The following is a 25,063-nucleotide window of genomic DNA, read 5'->3' as shown; positions in this document are numbered from 1 at the left end:
CTGAATACTTTTTTTTTTCTTTCAAAATACCTAACTTTTGAGTACTACCTCAGTTTTTAAAGAAAATAATAGAACCATGAAAGGGTTTGACTTGGAAGCGACCTTAAAGATCATCTTGTTCTAACTCCCTGCCACAGGCAGGAACACCTCCCACTAGAGCAGCTTGCTCAGAGCCCCATCCAGCCTGGTCTTGAATGTCTTCAGGGATGGGGCATCCACAGCTCATCTGGACAACGTGTTCAGTACCTCACCACCCTGACAGCAAAGAACTTTTTCCTAATAACTCATCTAAACCTGCTTTCTTCCAGTTTGAGTCATTCCTTTTTCTTCTGTCAAATAATGCAAATGCAGGCTAAATTTTCTTGTAGCAAATAAAATGTAGGTGCATTCCTAACCATCTTAAATTTGTCTTAGCAAAGTTATCGCAGTGTTATTTTGAGGGCAGTTTGGTGCTTAGCTAAGACACTGTTTCACCTTTGTTATTTTTGGGTTTGAGCCATATGGATTTAACACACTTTCACTTAAAGCTCTTAGCTTTTATTTAATGTGAGTTAAGTACTTCTGAAAATAGATATTATGCCAACTTTGGAGAAGTAAAATTAAATCCAGGTCATTCTAGGAGAAGGCACATCTTCAGTAGAGGAAAAGCAAAAAAATGTCCAAGTGGTGTCCTCATTTTAGAGAGCACAAATTAAACTGGTCAGTTGAGTTACTTAAAATTGTTTCTCTATTACTTTTTCCCTTTAAAATAGATTATGTATTTTTCCTTAAGTCTTTAGCCAACTGTTCTAAATCGACTTAGTTTGGAAATTACTTTATATTAGAGGTTCTGCCACTTCCCACATGAAGGATCTGACTCTTCCCATGCGAAGGTTAGGTCACTTCTGACATATGGTTGTTTTAAGGGCACATCTCACATACAGCCTGCCATCTTTTCCACTGAGTCTTTTAGAGCAATTTCTGTCTCTGCACCTGAAGCACGAGCCTGTGTGGTAGCAGTCTCACTGGCAAACACAACTTTGAGGCAGAAAGAGCATTCATTACAGCCTGCACTCCTTGTGGGCAGGTTCGCTATCCGTATTCCATCGGATTTTGGGTAGCAAGCACTCCCTGGTGTGCTTGGTGAAATGTTCTTGCTGCTGTGGCCTATTCTGAGACCTCAACATACCCTAAATTCCTGGGATTCAGTCAGAAGGTTGTGTCAGTAAAAGAGTTGTTAATTGTGTTAAGTGCGTGTGAGTCCTGGCTTGTGTTAAAAGTGGCCTTCCTTAGTTTTGACAGCAGAGTAATTGAAAGGGTTTTTTAAGTTTCTTTGAGAGTATGAGACAAACACTGTAGTTCCTGATGCTGCCATAAATCAAATGATCACTCAAACCCAGAGAGTTGAGAAGTTTCATTTCTACAAAACAGTTCAGCCACTGTAGTTGTGAAGAGAGTTTGTTGACAAGACAGTCCTTCCTTTCCTAATTTTTCTTTTGGAATATAGTGTGTATTTGTGTGCATGCTTGCTTTTAAAATATTGTGGTGCTGCTTAAGTAATTATTTTTAGGAATTTGCTCTAAATCACAGTGCCTCACTCATTGCATTTCCTGGCTCTTTGTTGCACTACTGCAGCTGATGGATGTGCTGACAAGGACTGGGATGTGTTAAGACAATTACTAATACGACCAAAATTGACAAGTCAGATTCTTCTGTTTTGTCACCGATATTGATAAAGTACTAAGATAAAAATCTCTTTATGTGTGAACAACTAGAAAAAAGCCCTTACTATTGTATTGATAGTTGTGTAGCAGGGTAACAGCAGCAGATATTTTAAAAGTATGTTCAGCAAATTCAATTTTACCAAATTACGCTACAGTGTTAAAATTTGATTGATGAGTTCATGGGTTTCCCATGAAAAGTGCCTGGTAAGATGCCACCTTAATCGCTGGTTTGTCTTAAAATAATATTTTTTTAGGAAAGCAAATAGTACGCTTGTAGAACATATATCTAAATACTGCATGTAATATTTATATGTTATATAAAGTATAAATAATTTATCATCAAATAGACTATTTCATTAGAATAGTAACTAGAAATTCTGGTCTTAAGGTAGTTTACTACTCTTAGTAGAAGTTTTTATTTCCATAGCTTGTGAAAACAAATACTTAATATGATTTGAAGAGATTTCTAGAATTAAGAAAACTTCATTTTAGAGAGCTGTTAGCATATAAATGTATATCTTCTTGCAATTTGGATTTTTGTTTTTTAACTATAGTGTGCAAGGTATATTGGTCCCATGAAATATTGTAGGGTTTGTGCTATTTGGTTTTAATACCTCCCACCTTTCTCACCCAAAGAATTAGTCACTTTTAGTGCTCTAGACTAGATGAATGAGTTGACCATGACTATAGGATTTTTTTCCCCCCCTTTCAGTTTTTACTGTAATTGAATATTGTTACCTAATTACTCTCCCCAGTTAAAGGAGTGAGGCTTTGGTAATGACCAAGATAATCAATCAGCTTATGGATCAGACTCTCAACAGAGATAAGTCAAAGTAATGTACTTATGCACCCTTTGTTTTTCAACATAACATGTGGAGCTTTTTCTTGTCACGTTTTAATCTGATCATCCTGGATGTGAGGAGTCCTGTAACAGGTAAAGGACCAGAGCCCCTTTCCAGGCCCTGGCTGTGTAAACTCTCTGGCTCACCTTTCATGGCCTAAGCTATGAGATTCCTTTCCACACAGTGCAAAAACAATTTCTATTGCCCTTTGGTTATTTTCATTTGTGGTCCAGAAGATTCTGTTAAGTTTTCGTCTTTTTAACTTTACAAATGTAAAGTATCCTAAGGTTTACTTCAGCACAGGTCTGAGAAGCAGAATTTCATGGTCACAGAGAGATTTTCTGCTCTCTGGCAGCCTTCCTGTGCCTCTCTGAGTTCAGACACAGGACAGGAATAAGTTCTGACTTGGTAGGCTAAAGTGTATATATACTTCAGTGATCCACACCTTCTCTCTAAACCTGCAGTTAAACAGTGCCAGTCTCTTTTTTTGTCACTTGAGATCTGCAGTTGAATTACTCTTTTATTTTGGTGTGGTTTTCTTACCTTCCTTGAACAATAGTTTTTGTGTGTAGTAGTAACACTACCTTAATGTCTGTTTTCAAAATGTTGGAGTTATGTTGTCATGGTGGAATTATTTTTTCTAGTATTTTTTTCCCCATGTTGACAATATAGTGGAAAAAATGTATGTCCTATGGCATCTATTTCTCACTGATTCCAGGCTTGCCCTTATTGTGAAAGAAGGAGCATGTTGCTTGAATGAAAGCAAATTCTTACTAATTGGCTATTCTGAAACATTCATAGGATGTTTTCTGCTGAGCTTTTCTTCATTGTAGTGGTTGTAACTGAGTGTGGCCATAATGTGTCATCTGCCCTCTAATTGCAAGTTTCATTAATTGCTTTTGTTGTTTATCAGACAGCATTACTGCAGCGGCAGAGTCGATACGTTCGTTCAACAGTTCCTGAAAATGCAGAGAAAGAAGCTCAGAGCCTGTTTGTAACTGAGGTAATGCTGAAGTTGCATGTGACTGTGTGTAATAACAGCATTATACCTGACTTGTTTTTCTTCTCCTTCATTTACCATTTAAAACAAAACAGAAAAATCAGCCCTGGGAAAAGAATTGATTATTTATTGCCACTTACTTGTCAATTATTTCAAGGCAGAATTTCCAGGAAAACCCAGTACTAAAACCTAGTATTTTTTCAGTTGGTGGCTGGAAAAGAAGTTTTACAGGATAGCTTTTAATTGTTTTGTTTGCATCATTGGCTTTTGCAGATGGTTCTCCCCCACCTTCATTATGGTTTTGGCTTTTCCAGATGAACGTGGGTGATTTCAATACATAATGTTGGATCCACTAGTAAATCTGGAATGAATCATTGTGACTTGTTTTTTTCTGATAAAGTCTCACACCAGCCATTCTTACTTTGTTCATAATAATCTTGTATGGATTGCTAGAACAGAGGTATCCAGAACTGTAACACTTGTGGAGGCCAAAATTCATTATGACTATTAAACTTGTATGCTCCATGTAGGAGAAATATCCTCAGCCCTAAAGTTTCTCAGAACTGTTTGCTTATGTTGGCATTCCTTTGGTTTTGTGAGGCTGCTCTTCATTTATTGTCTTGTTGAAGCCTTTAAGGACTAAAAGGTTCAATTGTTTCAACTTTTTTTTGTATTATCTTCTGATTTTCTACTATATGCTTTAAGCTGATATTTTGACATCTGAAACAAGTAAATGTCCATTGTAACTCCAATAAAACTGAAGGACCTTCAGATAGCTGAATCTACATCAGAGTGATTTATCCACACTGCTGCCCTTAATACCTTACCTAAACATTTCTGAAATAAATTTGAAGAGGATAGACAAGAGGAGGGAGGAGTGATAGAGGTAATTAATGCAGTTTAATGAGTTTCTGCTGAGACAATTGCTTGGCAAGTATTAAACTTGTGTTTTGAAACATAAAGAAAATGTTTACAATTTATTGGATGCCGTGTTTGTGTATATGTAGGTTTCTTGTGTAACACAAAATTTTACATTCAATGGTTTCTGTCAACAGATTTTGTCAGTTTTATGTTACTTTGTTCAAAGCCAAGATAAATCAGTACTTTTGTATTGTAACAATATGGGTGGAGTAAAATGGTATTTCCTGTGATCTAGATCAGAACTTCATGACATAATTGCTTTTCAACCATGCAGTTTAAATTTAAGTATTAATTTAATTGCACTGGAAGTATAAATTCAAGGAAAATATGTTTTTGGCTTTCTGCAACAGTATGTGCACAATTGAATACTCAATTTTAATAAGGTGTCCATTTTTGTGCTGAGTTGCCTAAGGGCTCAGTCATGTTTTCAGCTTCACCTGAGTTTACTTAAGGCTTGGCTGTGTTTTCTGCTGTGATAAAATGCTGGTTTAACTATTTGGACGACTGAAGATGGTTAATCCAGATGTTGAGTGCATTCACCATTTTCTGGTTTTATTAAATGCATGTCTAGCATTTTTTGTTCCAAAAAGCTATATTGCATTAGACTATTGCAAAAGAAAGGAAGTGTACAGGATTTTCAGAGATTGATATGTAACCATAATAGTTCATAAACAGACATATCTTAAGAGGATTTATTGTGCTGTGTCCATTGAATGCCTTTAATCCTCTTGCAACTAATATTTCTACTTGGTTTTCATTTAAACAGTGCATCAAAACCTACAATTCAGACTGGCATATTGTTAACTATAGATATGAAGATTACTCAGGAGAGTTTCGACAGCTTCCAAAGTAAGTATGTTATTTAGTTTATTTAGTGGCATGATAAATTGAAATTGTGAAGGAACTTTGCATTTAATATAGATTTATTAGAGAAGTATATAAATATCTCTAATATGTAAACTGAAATATGCTATATCCCTGTTTAATGGTCAGTAGAGATGATAAAGACTTGTTGGATGGAATTGATAAACTTGAATGTGTAATACCATGTTAAACCATTTTCTGGGAAGGTACTGTAATAACATTGCCTTGTTAACAGGCAAGTCAAAACAAGACATTGTATCGTTGACAGTGTGAATTTAAGTATGATAACTAAAACAGGCTAATGTTTAGATGAACCTAAGATGGTAATATCCTGTTTTCATTGCTTCAAAGGCAGCTTTTGGAACTCCCTTTAGGAACTTGGGGAATAGAACCAAACTGAGATGGTTAGAGCAGGTTTTCACAGGATGATTCAATGTAAAAGTCTAACTGACATCTGTTATAAACTTTCTAAGCCATCTGCTAGAGAAATGTCTTCCCACTTTTTCAAAGTTTTCTGGGAGGAATATAGAGATTAGGACCTTAATTCAAAATGTGTGAGAGTAGCTAAATACTCTGAATACTCCAACTCTGGAAGATCTGTGTCTTCCCTAACTGCTCTCCTGCATCTATCAGCTGAGAAATAGTTACCTTGCCCCATGCAAAGTTCTGATCTACTCACAGGTTTTGTACAAGTCAGTACCTGGTTTTCATACCCCTGAACAGAAACCACAATAGGAATTTTAAAAAATGCATTGTCCTGCAAGGAGCCAGGGGTTGCAGGTATGAATTCTTACTCATAAGGTATTAGGAGAGCAGTGAATGAGAAAGCATTTGTTCTCTTCAGTTACAGGTTAGCACAGTCACAAGCAGAACAAAGGGACATGGCAGCCAGATGTACAAATGAGGAAAATTGCTTTCTAAGAAATAGCATTAATGGAAAATGCATGATTTTACTTAGTTTTTCTTGCGTTTTTTCCGCTTCAGTAGGAAGAGAACATCTTAATTTTTGCATCAATAAAATATGTAACTAATCACAAAATTCCTAGTACTTCAGAAGCTTTTTCTTTTGTAGTAAAGGTACAAAGCCAGACAAGCTTCCTGTTCATTTATATGAAGTGGATGAAGAAGCAGATAAAGATGAGGTGAGATAATAGCAATTCCTTACTTTCTCTTGTTTTCATTAAGGAATTTTGGGTGTATAGAGGTTGTGAATTTGATTAAGTGTTGATGTCAGTATATGAAAACAGAGATTAGCTTGAACCACCTTATTAGGAAACAAATTAGTTGTTTTTCCTGTCTCCTTTGAAATAACCTTGTTCTCTGGAGATCTGTCAGGTGAGTTAGAAGAAGTTTTGACAGATACTAAAGTTGAAGTTTTAGCACTTAGTGACATGTAATCCTTCAGCTGTCATAAAATCTGTTTTATACTGTGTCTCTGTAGACAGATCTCCAGAGAGAAGTGTTTCCTGCAGTTTAATCATGGAATTGAGTAAAATCATAGGTGAATCTGTTCCAGCACAACAACAACAGCACACACACTTCAGCATGCATGACACTACAGTGTGAGCTAAAATCAATTCATCACAAATTTGAGTGTAGGATAAGACTTGGAGAGATATCACAGAAACAAAAGGTTAAAAAATTGACTATAACTCCAAGATGTTGGAGTCATTGACTTAAGGAGTGATGTATAGCATCAAGCAATTTTCAAGTATATTTCAAATGCCAAAGACTTTTTTCAGCAACTTTCTGTTATTTTTGTGATTTATATATTTTTTACCACACCGTGTTTCAAAACACGTTTTTAAATGCCACTATTACCTTTCCTTACAGGTACTTGGACTCTTACATCTCAAACAAGAACTAAAATAAAATAATTTTTCTTTTTTTGTGGTTTTGACCTTTTGACAGTTACTTTGCTTCTAAATTCCTGGTACTCAGAACTCCTGCATATGAAATGAAAGGATTAAATGTGAAAAAGTTGTCTGGGGAATTCATCTGAGTTGATAGATTTGCAATCAGAGAGTCCCAGGCTGACATTTACCCGGCTCTTCTATTAATCCACACTGTGATATTTGGACAAATAACTTTATGCATCTGTATCCAAAACTTCCTATTTGTAGGATTGGAATAATTATGATTACTATTATACTGACATTTAAAATACTTGGCATTATTTACTGTGATATTTCTGACAGCAGAAGTGTTTTAGAAAACAGTGAGTTAAACACTAAAAAATTAAGTGGATATATGATTGACTATAATTCTTTCCAGGAAATACATTATGGGTAGAGTTAGTTACTAACACTGAAAAACTATGATTTGGCTATCAGCAGATATTATGTGTTTTACCAGGAAGTGTAAGTGGAGAGGACTGCCTGTGTCCTGAAAGAACAGGCAGGAGCAGGGTATCTCTTTCAGAAGTACAATCACTGGAGGAGAGGTCTGTTGCTTTTTGAGGAACTTGATAAATAAACACAAGAAATAGACCTGCTAGGAGGAAAAGGGAAGCTAGTGGGACAATAGAGTGGGGGGACCATAAGTTCTTTCATAAGGGAAGACTTAATGGAAGAGGTGTTTCTTTCAGACTTTAATATATTTTTTTCTATGCCAAAAAGCACAGATGCAAACCTTAGATTGAAAGTTGTTTGGTCTTTTTGTTTCGCTTTTGTTTGTGTTTGAAGAAAGCTGATTTATTAAGAGAATGATACAAAAAAAAGAGCTACAAATGATTAAAAATTGGAGGAAAACCAGATAAAGATTAGTTTAATCATGCATCATTAAAAAGGAGAAAACTACCTATCCAAAACTAATTCGGGTTATCAGGCCATCAGGTTGATGTTTGCAAATGGAATTTTTCAATCCAGTATGGGATCAAGATAGGGCGTTGTTTTTGTTGAAACAGTTGCTGTTGAAGTAAACTTTGGAGCCAAGTTTGTGGGAAAGATCACTTTAAAAAGTGCAGCACAGTGTGCAGCAGTAATGATAAAAGTGAGGAAATTACCTTACCAGTTGGAAACAGGAAGTATGTTTTCAGTGTAAGAGTCGTGTGTTAACAACTGGATCCTGGGTTCCTTTGTATTAACAGATGGTCAGCTGGAAGGATTCAGGAGCTTTTTGGCTCTGCAGGCAGGAATTCTGCCCAACAGAAAGAAATGGCCCAAATGGCACTCAGTTTTATTGCTAGAAAACAGCATGCAGCTCAATAGAGTTGGGAAATTGTGCACCTCAGAGACTGGGAACTGGAGTCTTGATAGAGCTAAATCTTAATTTTTGTTAATGCAGATAATGAATTTTAGTCATGTGAGGTGATCCTGTGTATGGTTTGTGCAATTATAGAAAAGCAGTGGTTGTTTTGTGCCAAGTTTTGGTAATAACTCATCATCTGCTCATCGCCTTACACTTGCAAAGGTGATTTAAACCCACCCTTTCCTTGGGAACGACTCACACCAGGGAAGGGAAGGAAGAGTCATACAGAGTCATATTTGGAAAGCCAGTGTTTAAAGTTGTGTCTGTATCTTTATTCTTGTACAAGAAAAATAATTATCTAGGTAACAGAACAGCGGTGGAGGCTAATGACTTGAAAATATGAAAAAAAGATGGCTGTGTCACTTGGACAGTGAGACTCTTTGAGACACATGAAGATTTACTGAGTATTTCTGATCTATGCCTTTGGGCCATTATATTAGATGCTCTGATAGTTGATGACCATGTCATCCTTACTGGGCCTAACTTCAATAGTACCAAGCTGACTGTAAATTTTAAAAGGTCAGATTGATGCCTTCTGTTCACAGTTTTTTGAGGTTCACATATGCGTGTGCTTATTAGCATGCAAGCTAGACAGACTAAATGAGCTGTAAATAAATTACCTAGTAACTTTTTACAAAATGTTCCTTGATTCAGTTCCAGAAACACATTCATGTTATTCCAAGATTTGGTTTCATGTTCAGTTGTTGAACTAGTGACTCTCTCCCACTTAAGTAATCAGGTTTTGTTGCATGTTTTCTTAACAGATGACAAAAGGAATTAGCAAAAGTACTTGAGGTACTCAAGGATGTTTTGTGATTTTATTTTCAGCTGGATGCTCAGCTAATTCTGAATGTTTCGGTAAAAAATTACCAGGAGTAATTTTCCTTTAGACAGATAAATCCTCCTACATGTCTAATTCATTAATAGTTTTGTTTCAAAATGGGTTACATCAACTGGAAACCATGGTAATGGCAGCTTCATACTACTCTAAAAAATTACTTGGAACTGGTGATTTAAAATTTATTCAGTGGCAGTTATAAATCAGTCCTTTTGATCTGTTTTGATAGCAGAGTGTTGTTTTTTGATAGTTGTTAACATTCTAAGGTTTTTGATGCAGCCTTTCAGTCCCTCCACTGGCAGATGGATGTGGTGTACAGGCAGTGGGTGTGATGTGTGATGCTTGCATTGGATCTGCTGTTTGTGAACTTGCCTAGCTGCCAAGTTCAGTCTTGTTCCCTCTGCAAAGCTTTGATTCTGATCTGTAAAAGGGCAAATCCAATACAAGAATTAATTCTCTCTAAATTCTTAAGAAGAGAATGTCTTTGAAGTACTGCATGTAAAGCAAAATGGTTTGAGAAATCTTGATTGAAGTTTTAGACAAGCATGTGTTTGCATTGTTCTTTTTGGCAATAGTAATTGGTAAAAATTATTACACTCTGTGGAAAAGGTTACAAGGTAAATGTAAGTAAATGTTTTAAATTTTGACTGTGCTTATTCCCCTGTTTCACTAGGATTTGTCTTCACTAACGTTTAGCTATCCATATGCTAGATCATCCTGTTTTCTGTAGATAAAGCCTGTAGAAGTGGCCAGATTACATATTAAAAGTTAGATGAGATCAATCTCACCTCAGGTCTTTAAATAAAATAATAGAAAAGCTATAGAATTTCAGCAGGGACTCATAGTACATTATTATCATTATGTTATGAATATAGTTATTCCAACTTCTAAAATGACGTCTGAAATCATTGGTAAATGCTACATGGACTGTGATGCAAAAGTTTACCTTTTTATTTTTCTTCTTTTTTTCTTTCTTCCTTTCCCCGAATTCCTTTGTTCATCTCTAGGATGCAGCATCTCTTGGGTCTCAGAAGGGTGGAATAACAAAACAAGGATGGCTTTACAAAGGCAACATGAACAGTGCAATCAGTGTGACAATGAGAGTAGGTTTAAGATTATCTTAATATGACAAAAAGCTGAATATTGATATTAAATATCCCTGTGCCTTGGGGAGGTCAATTTGTGGTATGTGGTCTAGTTCTAAGAAAAATTGCCTGAAAAGAAAGAGGGAAGCTTGTATGTACTTCATATATCTGAAACCTTGCTTTTATTTTATGTAAATCAGAAAAAAAGCCATGAAAAATCAAGTATGTGGGAGGAGTTAAATTTTCCTAACTGTACCCTGGTGTGATTTTAGTAGAAAAGAGACTGTGTAATATGAGGAGAGGGGGTGTATTTGTTTGTATTATTGTATTTTATATAAAACTATAATTTTTAAATTTGAGTCTTACATTATGGAGTCAGTTTTAAATACCTTTCAATAGGTAAAAATTACTGACAAAGGATATTGTACAATCCTGCTGCAGATATCATAAGATATCATATTTTTTTTTTAATTAATGGTTTCTGTTTTCTTTTCTGCAGATACTGATTATGTTATCTATAAATAAAAGCTTTTTTTCTATTACCTACTATGTAAATAGCACTTACGAGTATATAATTTGGAGCTAATTAATACTAGTGTTGTCACTATTCTTCTTCCCTCCTTTCTTTTCACTAGTCATTTAAAAGAAGATTTTTCCACTTAATCCAGCTTGGTGATGGATCCTATAATCTCAATTTCTACAAAGATGAAAAAATATCAAAAGAACCTAAAGGATCAATATTTTTAGATTCATGCATGGGAGTGGTTCAGGTAATTATAATTATTCTGCCTGTTTGCCAATTAATTCTGTATTTATTAGCAAGTTAAATTTTATTTAAGATCTAGATTAGTGTTTTTGAATGTAGATAAATACCTATTATGCAGAGGAACAAATAGACAAGCTGCAACTTGCCGAAGCAGTGAACAAGATTTCAAAGGGCAGGAGACTGAATTTTTTAAATCTTCTGAAAACAACATAAATTACTAGTTGGTGTCAAGTATTTAGCAAACCAAATTCTAAGGCAAATGCACAAAGAACCCCGAACTTGGCAAAGTAATGACAGTATAAAATTGAAGTTTATTTCAGTTAGATTTTGTGGTTGCATGAGCTGTAGAATGTTTTTCATAGCTTCTTGTGTGGGATTTTTGTTGCGGGAATTGTATTGAATTCAAACACCCTTCCAGATGCTTTTGTTTGACCTTTATGATGTTACTTTTCTATGCTTTTCTTTATTTTGAAAAGTTAAGGGCTTTGGTAAAATGTTTGTCAGTAGCAAGTGCCAAAGAAAAGATTATTTTTCCTTTTTTTTTGTGATTCTGCTGTGTATTTATAGTACAGCATGTAACTGTTCCATTAAGCACAGCATACCTGGAAAAACTCCATGGGTCTTGGGGTTTTTTTTTAACTTGTACAGAAATAGGCGAAGTTCAATAAAAATTTATTGCTTAAAATTTTTGTAGCATAAAGCTGTTTGAAGATTTACTGAAAGAGATAATACAGCTTTGCAGATGATTTCCTCCCCTCCCCCCTGAATATTGTAGTATTGTTTTTTGGATACACATTTAATAGCTAACTCCTATGAAAATCTTGAAAGTGCAATAAATTTTATCATATTGCAAGTTCTCTATATAATTTTGCAGGAATTATTTTGCCTTAGAGATACAATTCTGGCCAACTCCACTAAAAATGCATTTATTTTGTGTTTTTAAAACAAGCCAACAAACACAAATGTGGTTCCTAAACACAGCTGTAGTCTCATCAATATATACAAATACTGATGGAGGGTGCAGAGAGGACAGAGCCAGGCTGTGCTCAGTGATGCCCAGTGACAGGGCTGGAGGTAACAGGCACAACCTGAACCACAGGAAGATCCCTCTGAACATCAGGGAACACTTTTCACCGTGAGGGTGACCAAACACTGGCACAGGCTGCCCAGAGAGGTTGTGGAATCTCTGTGCTTGGAGATCCTCAAAAGCTCCCTGGACACAATCCTATGCTGAATGGCTCTAATTGGCTGTTCTTGAGGAGGGAGTGTTGGATGAAATGACGACCAGAGGCCCCTTCTAACCTCTAACTATTCTATCATTTTGGGATTTAAAACCTGAAAATCTATTTTCCTCATATATACTTTCATACTGTTCCATACTTTCTGTTCCGTTAGGTCAATCCAATTAACCTCAATTTTCCTCAGACTCTGCCAGAAGTTGCTTTTTAAAACAAACAATATATTACTGTTTCTTTTGTTCTTCTGCAAGTAGGGCTGATACAGTCATCTAAAGTAAAACTGTACTTTGGATGCTTTAAGATTTATAGTTGGCTATATCTCTAATGCTATACTGTATTGTACAGTACCCTCAGTGTTCATCTTGGCACCTGTTCTTCAAAACTGCATGTAAAAATTTGAGATTAGTTATAATTTAGCATCAGGTGTAAAATCAAAACCAGTTAATGCTCACTTCCAAGAAGCCAGGTAGTCATTCAGTGGCTAGAATAAAGGGGCTTGGAAATAACTGTTTTCTTCACTTGAATTTTTGGTGGCGGGCAAGTAAATGCTGATTTCAATTGTAAAATATTATAGGTCCCTATTCCAGACATGTAGTTTTATGATCTTATATTATGTCCTGTATCCTTTCTGGCTGACCTTATTGTTTTACTGTTACTTACTATGGGTGTTGAATTAGCATTTAAAAACTCATATGGGAAAAAGTGGTAAATGCACAGTAGAAATTGCACTTCCATTTAACAGAAGAGGAGAACAAAGGGAAATATCTGTAAGGACCCCAGCCATATTACTTTGAAGTAGTCTGACATGGAATTCATAGAAATGGTTTTTGTTAGGTAGGTATGCTTACAAGCTTTTGTTCTCAGAATTAAACTACTTGTTTCAGAGTCAGTATTTTTAGTGAGGAGAGATAAGTTCCTATTGCACTGCTATAACACTTTTCTGGTTTGTGTTCATTCAGTGAATTTGCTTACTTATTTTGTCAGACAGTAGATGCCAGAGGAAACAATACTGACTTCACTAATAGACGTGAAGTTAGACCAGAATATTCTTCTTCATCAGAACTTGTATCAAGAGGAATGCTGAATTTGTGCAAGAGGGGTTTTGTTTGGTTGGGGCTTTTGGTTTGGGTGTATTTCCTTTTTTTTCCCCCAAACTTAAGTAAAGAGACTGGAATTCCTGGAATTCTGTTTGGTGTTTTTGGATTTGGTTTTGTTTTGTTGGGGTTTTTGTTTTAATACTAAACTATATAGTGACTTTTCTGATCAGAGATGTTGAGTACATAATATATGCAGTGTATCTGTTCCCACATCCAGCCTTATGTACAGATATAGTTCCTGTAATTCAGAGTTTTGTGAAAGCTGAGATCTGTGTCATCTACTACCTGTGTATAAGGCTTTATACTGTGAAATGTAGAAGTTACTTTTCTCAGGATTTTTCATTTATTTTAGCACTGATTTCAGTTGGTAAGATTGCCTTAGGTCTGAAGTCCACACTTTTGTCGGTATGCTTGACAGAAGCTCAATTTGGTAGAAAACTGCCTGTTTTGTCAACAAGTAGTTAGTCTGTTAGTTGAAGAATCTGAGGTACAGTGAAACTAATATGTAGTTTGGCATTTAATTTAACTTAAACAAAAAATCTCCCAACCATTAAGTCTGTCTTACTGTTCATTTTAATATTTATCTAATGCATTACCAATTTGCAAAACTAAATTGATGATAATATAGAATTTTCATTTAAGACTTCTGAATTCATTCCCAGAAACATGAGTCAGGCTAAGTAGCATTTGAAACCCTGGTTTAAATTATGCAGAGAAGGATGACAGAAATGGTTGAGGAAAAAAGGAGGAACTGATTCCCTACTTTATATGTATCAATATGACTGACAATATCAGGGCATTTGGGGTTGATGTTGGTTATAATTTTACTTGCAGTATAAAATCTCCGTCTGCAGACAGTTGTCACTGAAATATAATAGTGCTTTGTTCTTTTTGTTTCCTTTTTTTTTTTTTTCAGTAGACCATAGTTAGCTTCATTTCTAGGTGATCTGAATACATTAGGAATTGATACTTGGAAATTGGAGTTTTTGGGTTTTTATAAAATGACTGCAAGCAGAATGATGACTGAGAAATGGAAGACAGGCTGTTCTCTTCCCTACTTGCACTTGTTGCAGAGCTACAAAAAAAGTCAAGTGTCAGAGAGCAAAAAATGTCATTGTGATACATTTTTTCAAAATATCAAACTATTTTTGTATAGAATATCTGAAATATGTATAACTTCCTTTGATGGTGGCTAGACAGTATGTGAAGTGCTACACAGGTCTTTTATTTTCTTATAGAACAATAAAGTCAGGCGTTTCGCATTTGAGCTCAAGATGCAAGACAAGAGTAGTTTCCTTTTAGCTGCAGACAGTGAACTTGAAATGGAAGAGTGGATAAACACTCTGAACAAAATCCTTCAACTTAACTTTGAGGCTGCAATGCAAGAAAAAAGAAATGGCGAGTCCCATGAAGGTAAGCAGGGTTTCCAGCAAGACTAATGTTACGTGACCATGTCCTCTTACATGCATTTTGGAAAGAAAGGCTTTAATGTGGCTAAATTTTCTTTTTTGTTTTCTTTGGTCATAAAAATTACAGGACTTTTTACTGTCCACTTTGATGAGCATTTTGACCTTTTGGGCATTAAAGCAGTACTGTTTTGTATTGATTCCAGTTGAGTCAAGTCCAGAAGATAATTATGAGACTGATTAACTTTAGAAAAGTAGAACCCACAATGTAAAATCAGGACTGAGGCAGTTGAAAGAATAAAAAAAACTTAGGATGGATTTGTTTTGAAATGTGTAAAATGCTGCTGAAAATGAAGTAATCTGTTCTGTGGTCACTGTAGGCAGAAATCGTGTTTGCAGTGTGGGGCTTAAATTTAAATATAATTCCCTTGACCACAAATATTTCCTGTAATTATTGAAATAGACTACTTGGGTGTAGAATCCTTTCTGTTGGAGCCCTTGAAGAATAGGTAATACAGGTATCTGTAAGGAATGCAATGTGTGTCACCAGTATTTCAGCAACAAAAGGATAGTCTAGATGTCCTCTCATTCACTTTTCCTCTTGAGAGTGAATGGGGAGGGAAACTGGTGTGAAACCAACTGTATGCATATCTAGAAGAACCTGGAGGGGATTACAGGAGGTTGTTTTTTTATAGATATAACTAAGTGCCAAAAGGGATCATTAGATCTTAAAATATCCCAGTCTTCAAAGACTGTCATAATTTATTGTGATGTTTGCAAGAAAAGCAAATCGTAAAAGGAGAAGCATCTAGCTCTGGGAAAGTAATTTTAGTCTGTGGAGCTTAGTTGACCTTAGCACTGCAAGATGTTTGTAGCTAATTGAATGGCTGCTTTGTAAATCCAGTAACTGTTGGTGAGTAGAGCTGGGAACCTAATGAACAGAGGGAATTTGTTTTGAAATCAAGTTACAATGCATTGTGGAATGAGTAAAGTTTGCATTGAGTATCTGCTTGCCCCATGCAGATATCAAAATTAAAATTAAAGATGTCTTCTGGTAAGATTAGAAATAGCTGCTACTTTCATGATTTTTGTAACTAGTTACATCTTTGTAAAAATCACTGTATCAAAATGATGCAGTTGTCCACAACCTATTTATGTTAACAGTTATCATTTTTGAGGGGATAGGAGATTAAAAAATACTAAATTCTTTTGCTGTGGAGTTTTGTGAGCACTTTGGAATTTTGATATTTATTTTAAAATGAGGTTTTGTAATTTCAGATGATGAACAAAGCAAACTGGAAAGCTCATCAAGTAGTTTTGATAACTACTATCCTGAAATTGCCAAGGTAATATATATTGTACATGTCAACTTGGGATATAAAGTACTAAACATAAGTTAGCCACATGAATTTTCAGTAAAGGTAAGGCATTGGCTTGTAGCTTTCAGTCAGTTTGTGGTGCTTGGAAAGCTTAGAAGCTCTTTGTGATTAGGTGTGGTTATTGAGCTTCTTTTTTTCTGCTTTTGGAAGGAAACAAGACACTGTCTTGAAGTTCCCTATCTAAATGTTAATATGCCATTAAATACAGCATGTCTTATTATTGTATTATTTTATTAATTCATTATATTTTGTATTGGTTTATTGCATTCAGGTAAGTGTTAAAGTGTTCTGATAGAAATCTAGTTATACTGAAGTCAAGTTTAATTTTTAGACTTAAAGATCCAGAGCAGCTTAATAGCAGTGATGAAGTGAATGTACTTTAAGATGTTTGTGTTTATAATGAACTGGCAGGTCCATGGATGCTTCCTGTGTTGCCATGGTTCTTGCTTTTCAGTTTTTTTCTTAGAGAAGTGTGATAGAAACAAGCATGAAATAAAACGGAACCAAATAGAAAATCACAGTAACTCTTCCTCAGCCCATTTGCAGAATTTATTTCAGTTAAATCAGTGAGTTGTATGTTTCAGTTGGTTTTGTGAGTTCTGAAAGGGAGAAATTTTTGTTGAATCACCCAAGGTCACTGGTGACCTTTATTATTGAAGCTGCAGAATCCAAACTCCTTCCTGTGTCTTCCTTACTCTTTCTTCTGTGTGGTACAGCCTGGAGTGTTGGAACTTTTCTGCTTGACCATTCTCTGGAAATGCTCTCCCTTTCTTTTCTGAGGATCTGTCTGACCCAGTGACTCCTGAAGGTAGTGCAGCTTATGAACTGAGAATAAGCAAACCAGATTCTATCTACTACAGCAGCTAGCATATCAAAGGATCCAGTCAGAATACATTAACAAGCTTTTAGCACCCAAATTGGTTGGCTGACTTAATTCTTTCTGTTACTGCTTTGTAATCAATTTAGCAAATGTACACAAAAAGCTGTAATGTGATAATGTAGCTCCAGCTATGACTGCACTTGGAAATTAATTGGGGTTGTGGTGCATATAATCAAGGCTTCCTTGGAAGGGCTGTAAGCATCAAACAGCATATTTGCATGAGGCTATGAAATTTTATTTCAGAAATAAATACGAAATTAGATGCTCTTATTGTGTGGAAGATTTTTCTTTCTTTATAGTCAGTTATTACAGTGCTTAGGGTCCATATTCCTTCCAGAGGGAACTTTACTTCAGGGCTGCAGCACCTGCATATAGTTTTAGTATTACAGTTGCCACTTCCTGGTGCCATAACTTTTGAATCAGAAGCATGCAGCTCTTAAAGCTCATTATTTTTTGGAACATTATTTTTGCTTAGCTCTTTAAGCACTGACATTTGTTATTATTATTATTTATTCCATTGTTATAACCCATTTACATTTCTGTTTCCTTCAAAATGATTTTTTTAAAATTTCCCCTTCTAATTCACATTTACTAAACACTGCCTTTCAAAATAATTTGCTCTAGTGTGTTTTCCTAGCCATTTTTTTCCTGAGGAAAATTACAGGGAAAACTCTGTCCATTTGCATTACTCTTTGTGTCTTAACTTGATTGCTTTATATAAATGGTGTTTGTTTGGAGGACTTTTTTGTCCTTTATTCTTTCTTGCCTTGTCTTTTCAGCTGTTGTTTGAATTTGGTTCGTTTTTTCCCCAGTGGAAGCCTTGCAAGGCATTGGGCTTTCTTTGAGAAGAGTTTATAGCTGCTCTATTATTTTTGTTGGTTCTAGGAGGAGAATTTCACAATAGCTGACCTCATATCCTTATGAGGAGAGAGAAATTCCTTCAGGGGTGATTGCAGAGCACCTGACAGTAGGGGAAAAAACAGACTTCCTAGGAAGGGCTTAACCCTTGTGGGTACATACATCTCCAAGCCTTCATTTTTCTATCAATAGTTTCGTTATAGTTTATAACATAAACTAATTAAGATGGTATTTTGCACTTCAGTGCACAAATGAGCATGCATCTATCTCGGTCTGTCTTTCCTACCTATTTCATGTTCCATGTATCTGTAATTTAAGTACCAAGAGTGAATAAAGGGGTTTTGTAGTAGATTTTTTTTTGTGGTTGGTTTGGGTTGTTTATTTTCATTGTGTTTGTTAATCTTAAAATAAATTAGACCACTGAAATAGCTGAGACTGTCATGATCAGTGTGCCCTAGCACCTCCTTAACCACTGTTGGTCCCAGAATACCTTGAGGTGGCAAAATACTGTCTCAGTTCTACAGATGAGGAAATAAAATCACAGAGCCACTGCTGTGCTATAGACAGGGTTCATGGTAACATTCATTTTCAGTTCTTGACTTCTGACAACTGCCCCTGATCTGTCAGTCAGAAATGCATATGATCATCTGATCTTCACATCACTAAAGGATCTAAAACAATTCAAGTTGCTTTAGCTGAAGCAGTTTCTGTCTAGCTCCTATGGCTAGGTAATCTTCATCCTCAGTTCTTACCACTAAATAGTACCTTTGCAAAACATGCACACAACTTTCTTGCCATCCTTAAACTTTTTCACATTTCCTGTATTTCTGTATTATTCCAGTTGTTCAACAAGCTAATTCTGCCAGTAGTCTGCTGGTATTGAGTATCTGGGTCGTCTCTTTCACAACAACTCTCCTCTCTTCTTTTTGTGTTAAAGTTAACAAAGTGAAGTGAATGAAAACCATTGGAGCATTTATATTCAAAATAGCACCTCAGAAGTTTCTCTTCTGTAATACGTCCTTTAAGCCAAATTCTTTTTTAAATTCTTGTTATCAACATAAAAATAGGGTTATGAGCTCATAGAGATTGTTCTTTTGTTTTTTTTTCTTTCTCTTGAGACATAATAGAAGTTGCTTCAGTCTCCAGCAAAGCAGATGTAGACAGTAGATCACTTCCTGCTGATGGTCAGTGATGAGCATTTTGGGTTTGTAACTTCTTTTAACCCATACAGGCTGATCCAAAAAGAAACACCTGCCTGTAATGTAATATTTTGTATCCTTGTTTAGCCAGCTGCTACTGTAAGAATGTCATTTCTCCTGCATGGGTAATTTTGGTACACCCATCTGTTCATCTGTCATGTCCTGTGACTTTAAATATCATGGGATGCTCTTTAAATAATACCTTTTTCAAACAAAGGTAACCTATGTAAACCATCAGTTTTTGCATTCTATTTTGTTCCACTTCATTTTTGTTTTACTGTTAATAGATAGGTATCCACAAATCCCAGGCAGTGTACAGTGAACTCTGCAAAGTAACTTTTAAATGTGAGGGGTTTATCTTTTGGAAGATTTTGGGTTTTCTCCAGCTACCCACAGGAAAACCACTTCTTTGGCAGTGGAGCTCAAGAAAAGTTAAAAAAAAAAAAAAAAGAAAAAAAGCAACCAAGAAGAAGAAAGCAAGCTATGGTGATGGTGTTTCTTAATTTAGGTGATTTGTTGTTTCCTAGGCAATCTTATGGTCTCAGGATAGCTTTGAGCTTTAACCTGCTTTAACCTTTATACCACGTGTTTTCATTTAAATAAAACAGGATTATGAAAGTTATTGTTTAATGAGGCATATATATATATATATATATATATATATATATATATATATATTACACTGAAGTCTACTTCCCATGAGCTTGGAAGGTTATATGTTGCTGATGTATGATTTTATGCTTCTAGGGCTAGAAAAAAAGCATGGGGAGAAGAGGCTCTCCCTTTGTGCTTAGTCATGTTTGATCAATGTTAACTAAGGAGGTACAAAGCTCAGTAAGGGAGAAATGAATGCATGAATGAAAAATGTGTGACACTTTGAACATCACAGAAAAAGGCATGAAATTAAAGCCCACTTTAATAGTGTGATACCGAGACTTCTTTTCTTATTTTGAGCAGAGTACCAGAGAAGCAGAAATCAAGCTGAAAACTGAAAGCAGAGTTAAACTTTTTGCCTTGGATCCGGATGCACAGGTTAGACTTCTTACAAGGAAGCAGGAGTACTTTATGTTGATCCTTTTGAGATAAAAGCAAACTAACCTTAATTTTGCTTTACTCTTTTTAAAGAAACTTGATTTTTCTAGTATTGAACCAGAAGTGAAACCATTTGAAGAGAAATTTGGAAAAAAAATTCTTGTAAGGTGTAATGATTTATCTTTTAATTTGCAAAGCTGTGTTGCAGAAAATGAAGAAGGACCAACAACAAATGTAAGTAATTAATCTAATTACATTCTGTTAATTTGGAAATGAATGTGTTATTGTTTGGTTGGCGCTATCCTTAATGGCAGGGATTCCTCGCTGTGATCGAGAAATTTATATTATGGGGATTTTTACTCTTTTAAATCAAAATGAAAGCCTAAATAATACAAAAAATAATATTGCTGCTATTATTTTTGTTGGGTGGTGGAGAGAGAAATTTTTTTTTGCTGTCTTTTACCTGCTGTCAGTAATACCTAGGGTGATGGCCCTATGTGTTCATGAAAATGTTACTTATCTTTTTTTCATACACAGTTTTACAGTGACCTAGATGCCAGCACTGACCCTTGATTTTTTTTTTTTTTTTTTTTTAATGTCTAGGTAGAACCTTTCTTTGTCACACTGTCATTATTTGATATTAAAAACAACAGGAAGATTTCTGCAGATTTCCATGTTGATTTGAACCATGCCTCAGTAAGGCACATGCTGTCCAGTGCATCTCAACAAATGATGAATGGTAGTGGTGAAAGCTTACACAGGATTCAGGACATTCATGAGATTGTCTTGCAATATCCAAAGCAGGTAACAACTAGGAACCTGAAGAACTAGTAGAATTTTGGGTGCAGATTTCCTACATGATTTCATTTGCTTTCTATTATGTGATGTAAAATGTGCATTTTCCTTCTATATTTATCTCTTGTTTTATTTCTAGGGAATATTCTCAGTCACATGTCCTCATACTGACATTTTCCTTGTGGCTAGAATAGAAAAAGTATTACAGGGAAGTATTACACATTGCGCTGAACCATATATGAAAAGTTCAGATTCGTCAAAGGTATGTTATTTTCTTCTATGGTGTGAAAAAATGCTGAGGCAAACCAGACTGATTTCAGATTAATAACTATAAATCAAAATCTTAGTTGTCTTATAGTATTTTCATGTGCCTGCATAATTTGATTTAGTAAGTTGTAGTTATTTCTAGTAACAGTTATTACATTATAGACAAAATAACATTTTATTCGGAACATGTATTTCACTTTTTATAATTGTGACAATGTAATTTTTAGAATGTCCTTAAGTAAACTGTTTTGACAAAAGAGTATTGGACTTCAGTGTGAAAGTTGAGTTGAATATTGCTGAACAGTGAAATACTAAATAAGGGTCATAACTGTATGGCTCTCTCAGTTAGTGCATCTAACTTAGTGTAACATAGTTGACATTTTCTTTGTCTCACTTTCTGGTGGCAATAGTTTACTGTAACTTTATCTACATTCTTGCTGTTTTATTCATCTAGAACCATTGACATCATTAAGCTTCTGGTTTTATGTATAAAATGCTTTGCAGATTTCATAGAACCCCAAATCACTTCTGGAAATAATCTTAAGTTTCCAGGAATCTAGGATAGCATAGCATTTTGATGTTCTCTGAAACATATCTACAAAAAGTTTTGTTAGTTGCTACTTCTCATTTGTCAATGAAGAAATAGAGGTTCAGTTTTTTTGGTTTATAGTTATGTTTAAATAGCCAAACCAGCATACAAGAGGAAAGTGTTTTTGTAAGCAGTGTCAGCTATTGTTGACATTCTGCCTGTTTTTAGCTAAGAAGAAACAGTTAACTTTCAGTCTCTGCAGGACAGCAGTGTTCTTCCCTACAAATTTGATGCTGGCTAAGCTGCATGTAAAAAAACATGTATTTTTCACTTGGTCTTAATATAGATCAGCCTACTGATTTGTTTTTTCTGGGAATGTGTGTGTTATTTTTCTTTGCCTCAGCTATTGTTGGAAAACAGCAGCTTTGTATTTTAGAAGTCTGGTTTTGATGTTGACTGTTACTGCGTTAAAATAAACCTGAACTTAGTGTAGGTGATTTTGGTGTCCTTGGGCCTGAGCCATGTGGAGAGTTTAAGTAAGCCCAGGTATTCCCACATTTGATGCTAAATTCTGGACCTGTAGTTGCCCTGTGCAATGAGAGTAGACAGTAGGAATGCTCATGGTTATATTAACTTATGCTCTCTGGCATTCAATTGCTTGTAATTTTATACAAATGAACATTCTGGAATTTTCCTTCTGTTCTTGTTCTCAGAGACTACACTGAATTAATCTGAAACAAAATAGAACAGTACAAGCTATATAAGCCTCCATGTGGGTCAGTGCAGGGAGCGAGTTCCAGTTCCTTGCAAAATTACTACTCTGGACAATAAAAAGGGAAAATGGAAGCAGCAAATTCTGTAGAAAAAAAATAAATAAATCAGTTTTTCTCCCCTTAAATGTTGAATACAGTGATTTAATGATCATTACTTACCAAGGCTTTGTGCTTCCGAGTGTTATTTCCCCCTTTTTACAGGAAAGGGTCATGGAGAGTTCTCTCAAACACACTAATAGAATCAGCTCTTTATGATACCAACAGCACAGATCAGGGATAATATTCAGGGAGTTTTACTCTGTAGGTGGTTTTGCCTCTGGCAAAGAGTTTTGCTGTATGTGTATACATGGGAAAAGCTGATTTCTGGAAAAGAGAAGCCCAGGTGGTTCAGCTGATCTCAGACCAGTGGGTTTCTAGCTCTGATTGTTGTTCGTGCTGGTTCTGTATAATGGAGTTGTTTGTTCATTTAAAAGTTATCAAAATCAAGAATTTAAACTTTTAATGAGAACAATGTTGCAAAGTCACTATACAGTCTTGTCCATGTGATGTTCATACAACTCTTCCCCATAGTCTCTGTGTATTTGTAGTAGAAGCCTTGCAGAGTATTGTACTAATTCTGCAGGAATGTGTTCTGGTACATAGGTGGGGAGCAAGTGAGAAGGGAAATGTTGGGGGTTTTACTGGGGTTGGAGTTTTGTTGTAAAAAACAGTTTAATTTTGCTCTAGTTTTCTGTCTATATGCTTTATATAATAATATTTCTCATGCTTAATTATTTCTCACCAGAAGTGTAGATGGGTCTGTTTTCACCCACATAAGGCTGTGAAATCAGCAGGCTGTGCTTAACCTGAAATGAATAGTTAAGAGGCATCAGTTACCTTTCCCCTCATATACTTAGGATTAATCTATAATCTTCTAAAGAAGATTTTCTAATTCATATCAGTGTCAATATGTAGGTTTTTTTCTTGTGTACTAATGGTTCAGAAAAATGTAGCGTTTCAAATATGGCTATTTCTTATGTCCCTTTTAGGTTGCACAGAAAGTTTTGAAGAATGCTAAGCAGGCATGCCAGAGATTAGGTCAATATAGAATGCCTTTTGCCTGGGCAGCTAGGTGAGGACAAATCTTGTCAACCTGTATTTTTTCCCTAACTTTTCTCTGACATGGTATTTTGCATCTCCCTTCTTGTAAAACTTAACATGTTATTAAAATTATTTCTTGTTTTGCTTTCAATTAACCAAAGATTTCCAACAAACTTGCACTTCAGCTCTGTAGTTGGAAGAAAGTTATAAATTACATTCATTACATTATTGTTCAAACTGTTGATATTGCCAGCTGTTTTCTTTTGTCAATATTTTTTATGTTATTAAGGATGAAATGGTTTGCACTTATTTGTTAAACTGAGCTATTTATATGTTAAACTCGCCTACAATGACAAGAATATTGAATGCTTAATGAATATTAATAAAGGATTATTTGTAATGAAAAAATTCCTGAAATGAATTTCAGTATTTTCATAAACTCAACTGAAAGCAAGATTTTTATTTTCAGGACATTGTTTAAAGATGCCTCAGGAACCCTGGACAAAAATGCAAGATTTTCTGCTCTCTTCAGACAAGACAGTAATAAACTCTCAAATGAAGACATGTTGAAATTGTTAGCAGATTTCAGGAAGTAAGTCTGATTTTCCCACTTGAAAAAACAGAACAAACCACCCTAAAAACCCCTCACTCCTAACCATAAGCCACACCATATTTTGTTGCAGTCTTGAACTGGAACAACTAATATTTTGATGTATGTATGCATGTATGTATGTATGTATGTATGTATATGTCTTTCACATCAAATATAGAATCTGTATGAATATAATTAAGGCATTCAAACAAGCTACAGATCTTTCTTTTACAGGGTTTGGGGGCTACAAGCAGGACTGAAGTATAGTCCCACATGTAACACGCAGGCAGCATCATAATCCTGAAGTATCTCTGTGCTAGGAGTTATGTTTGCACATTATGCTCTTCTGTTTCTCAAAGGGAAACAAGTATGAGCATAAATCATCTGTTCCCTGACCTTGGACAGGGGATGCTGGCTCTCAGGGAAAGGGATTCAAGCAAGTCTCTAGTCCACCTTCCTTGGGAATGCATGTGTCTCAGGATACCTAAATAACAAAACATGGGTTATCTTTTTTTCCCAATGTATTCTTAAAGACTTCATCAGTTTGTGTGCAAGGCTTATGGATATATAACTGACATATGACTATGTTAATGAAGTTGTTAATCCCCTTATTGAATAGGCTGTAAAATAATAGAGCAATTTCTGCTGCTTTGCAAAGAAATTTCCACTT

The 25,063-nt window shown here is 35.3% G+C and overlaps 1 protein-coding gene across 1 annotated transcript in view; it reads left to right on the top strand.

The window, feature by feature from the left end:
- Window positions 1-25,063, top strand: part of DOCK9 (dedicator of cytokinesis 9) — a 94,578-nt gene that overhangs the window by 23,625 nt on the left and 45,890 nt on the right. The window contains exons 3-15 of the mRNA XM_062514862.1: window positions 3,459-3,548; window positions 5,233-5,315; window positions 6,403-6,472; window positions 10,425-10,520; window positions 11,138-11,272; window positions 14,842-15,016; window positions 16,288-16,355; window positions 20,283-20,357; window positions 20,451-20,591; window positions 20,961-21,161; window positions 21,292-21,414; window positions 23,750-23,832; window positions 24,271-24,393. Of these exons, the coding sequence (XP_062370846.1) occupies window positions 3,459-3,548; window positions 5,233-5,315; window positions 6,403-6,472; window positions 10,425-10,520; window positions 11,138-11,272; window positions 14,842-15,016; window positions 16,288-16,355; window positions 20,283-20,357; window positions 20,451-20,591; window positions 20,961-21,161; window positions 21,292-21,414; window positions 23,750-23,832; window positions 24,271-24,393 (1,463 nt within the window). The remainder of the gene's footprint in view (window positions 1-3,458; window positions 3,549-5,232; window positions 5,316-6,402; window positions 6,473-10,424; window positions 10,521-11,137; window positions 11,273-14,841; window positions 15,017-16,287; window positions 16,356-20,282; window positions 20,358-20,450; window positions 20,592-20,960; window positions 21,162-21,291; window positions 21,415-23,749; window positions 23,833-24,270; window positions 24,394-25,063) is intronic.

This window comes from Cinclus cinclus, chromosome 2 (genome assembly GCF_963662255.1).
Source record: "Cinclus cinclus chromosome 2, bCinCin1.1, whole genome shotgun sequence".
In the NCBI taxonomy this organism is placed as follows: Eukaryota; Metazoa; Chordata; class Aves; order Passeriformes; family Cinclidae; genus Cinclus; species Cinclus cinclus.
Note: the sequence above shows the minus strand (reverse complement) of the source record. Positions and strands in the feature narration are given on the sequence as shown.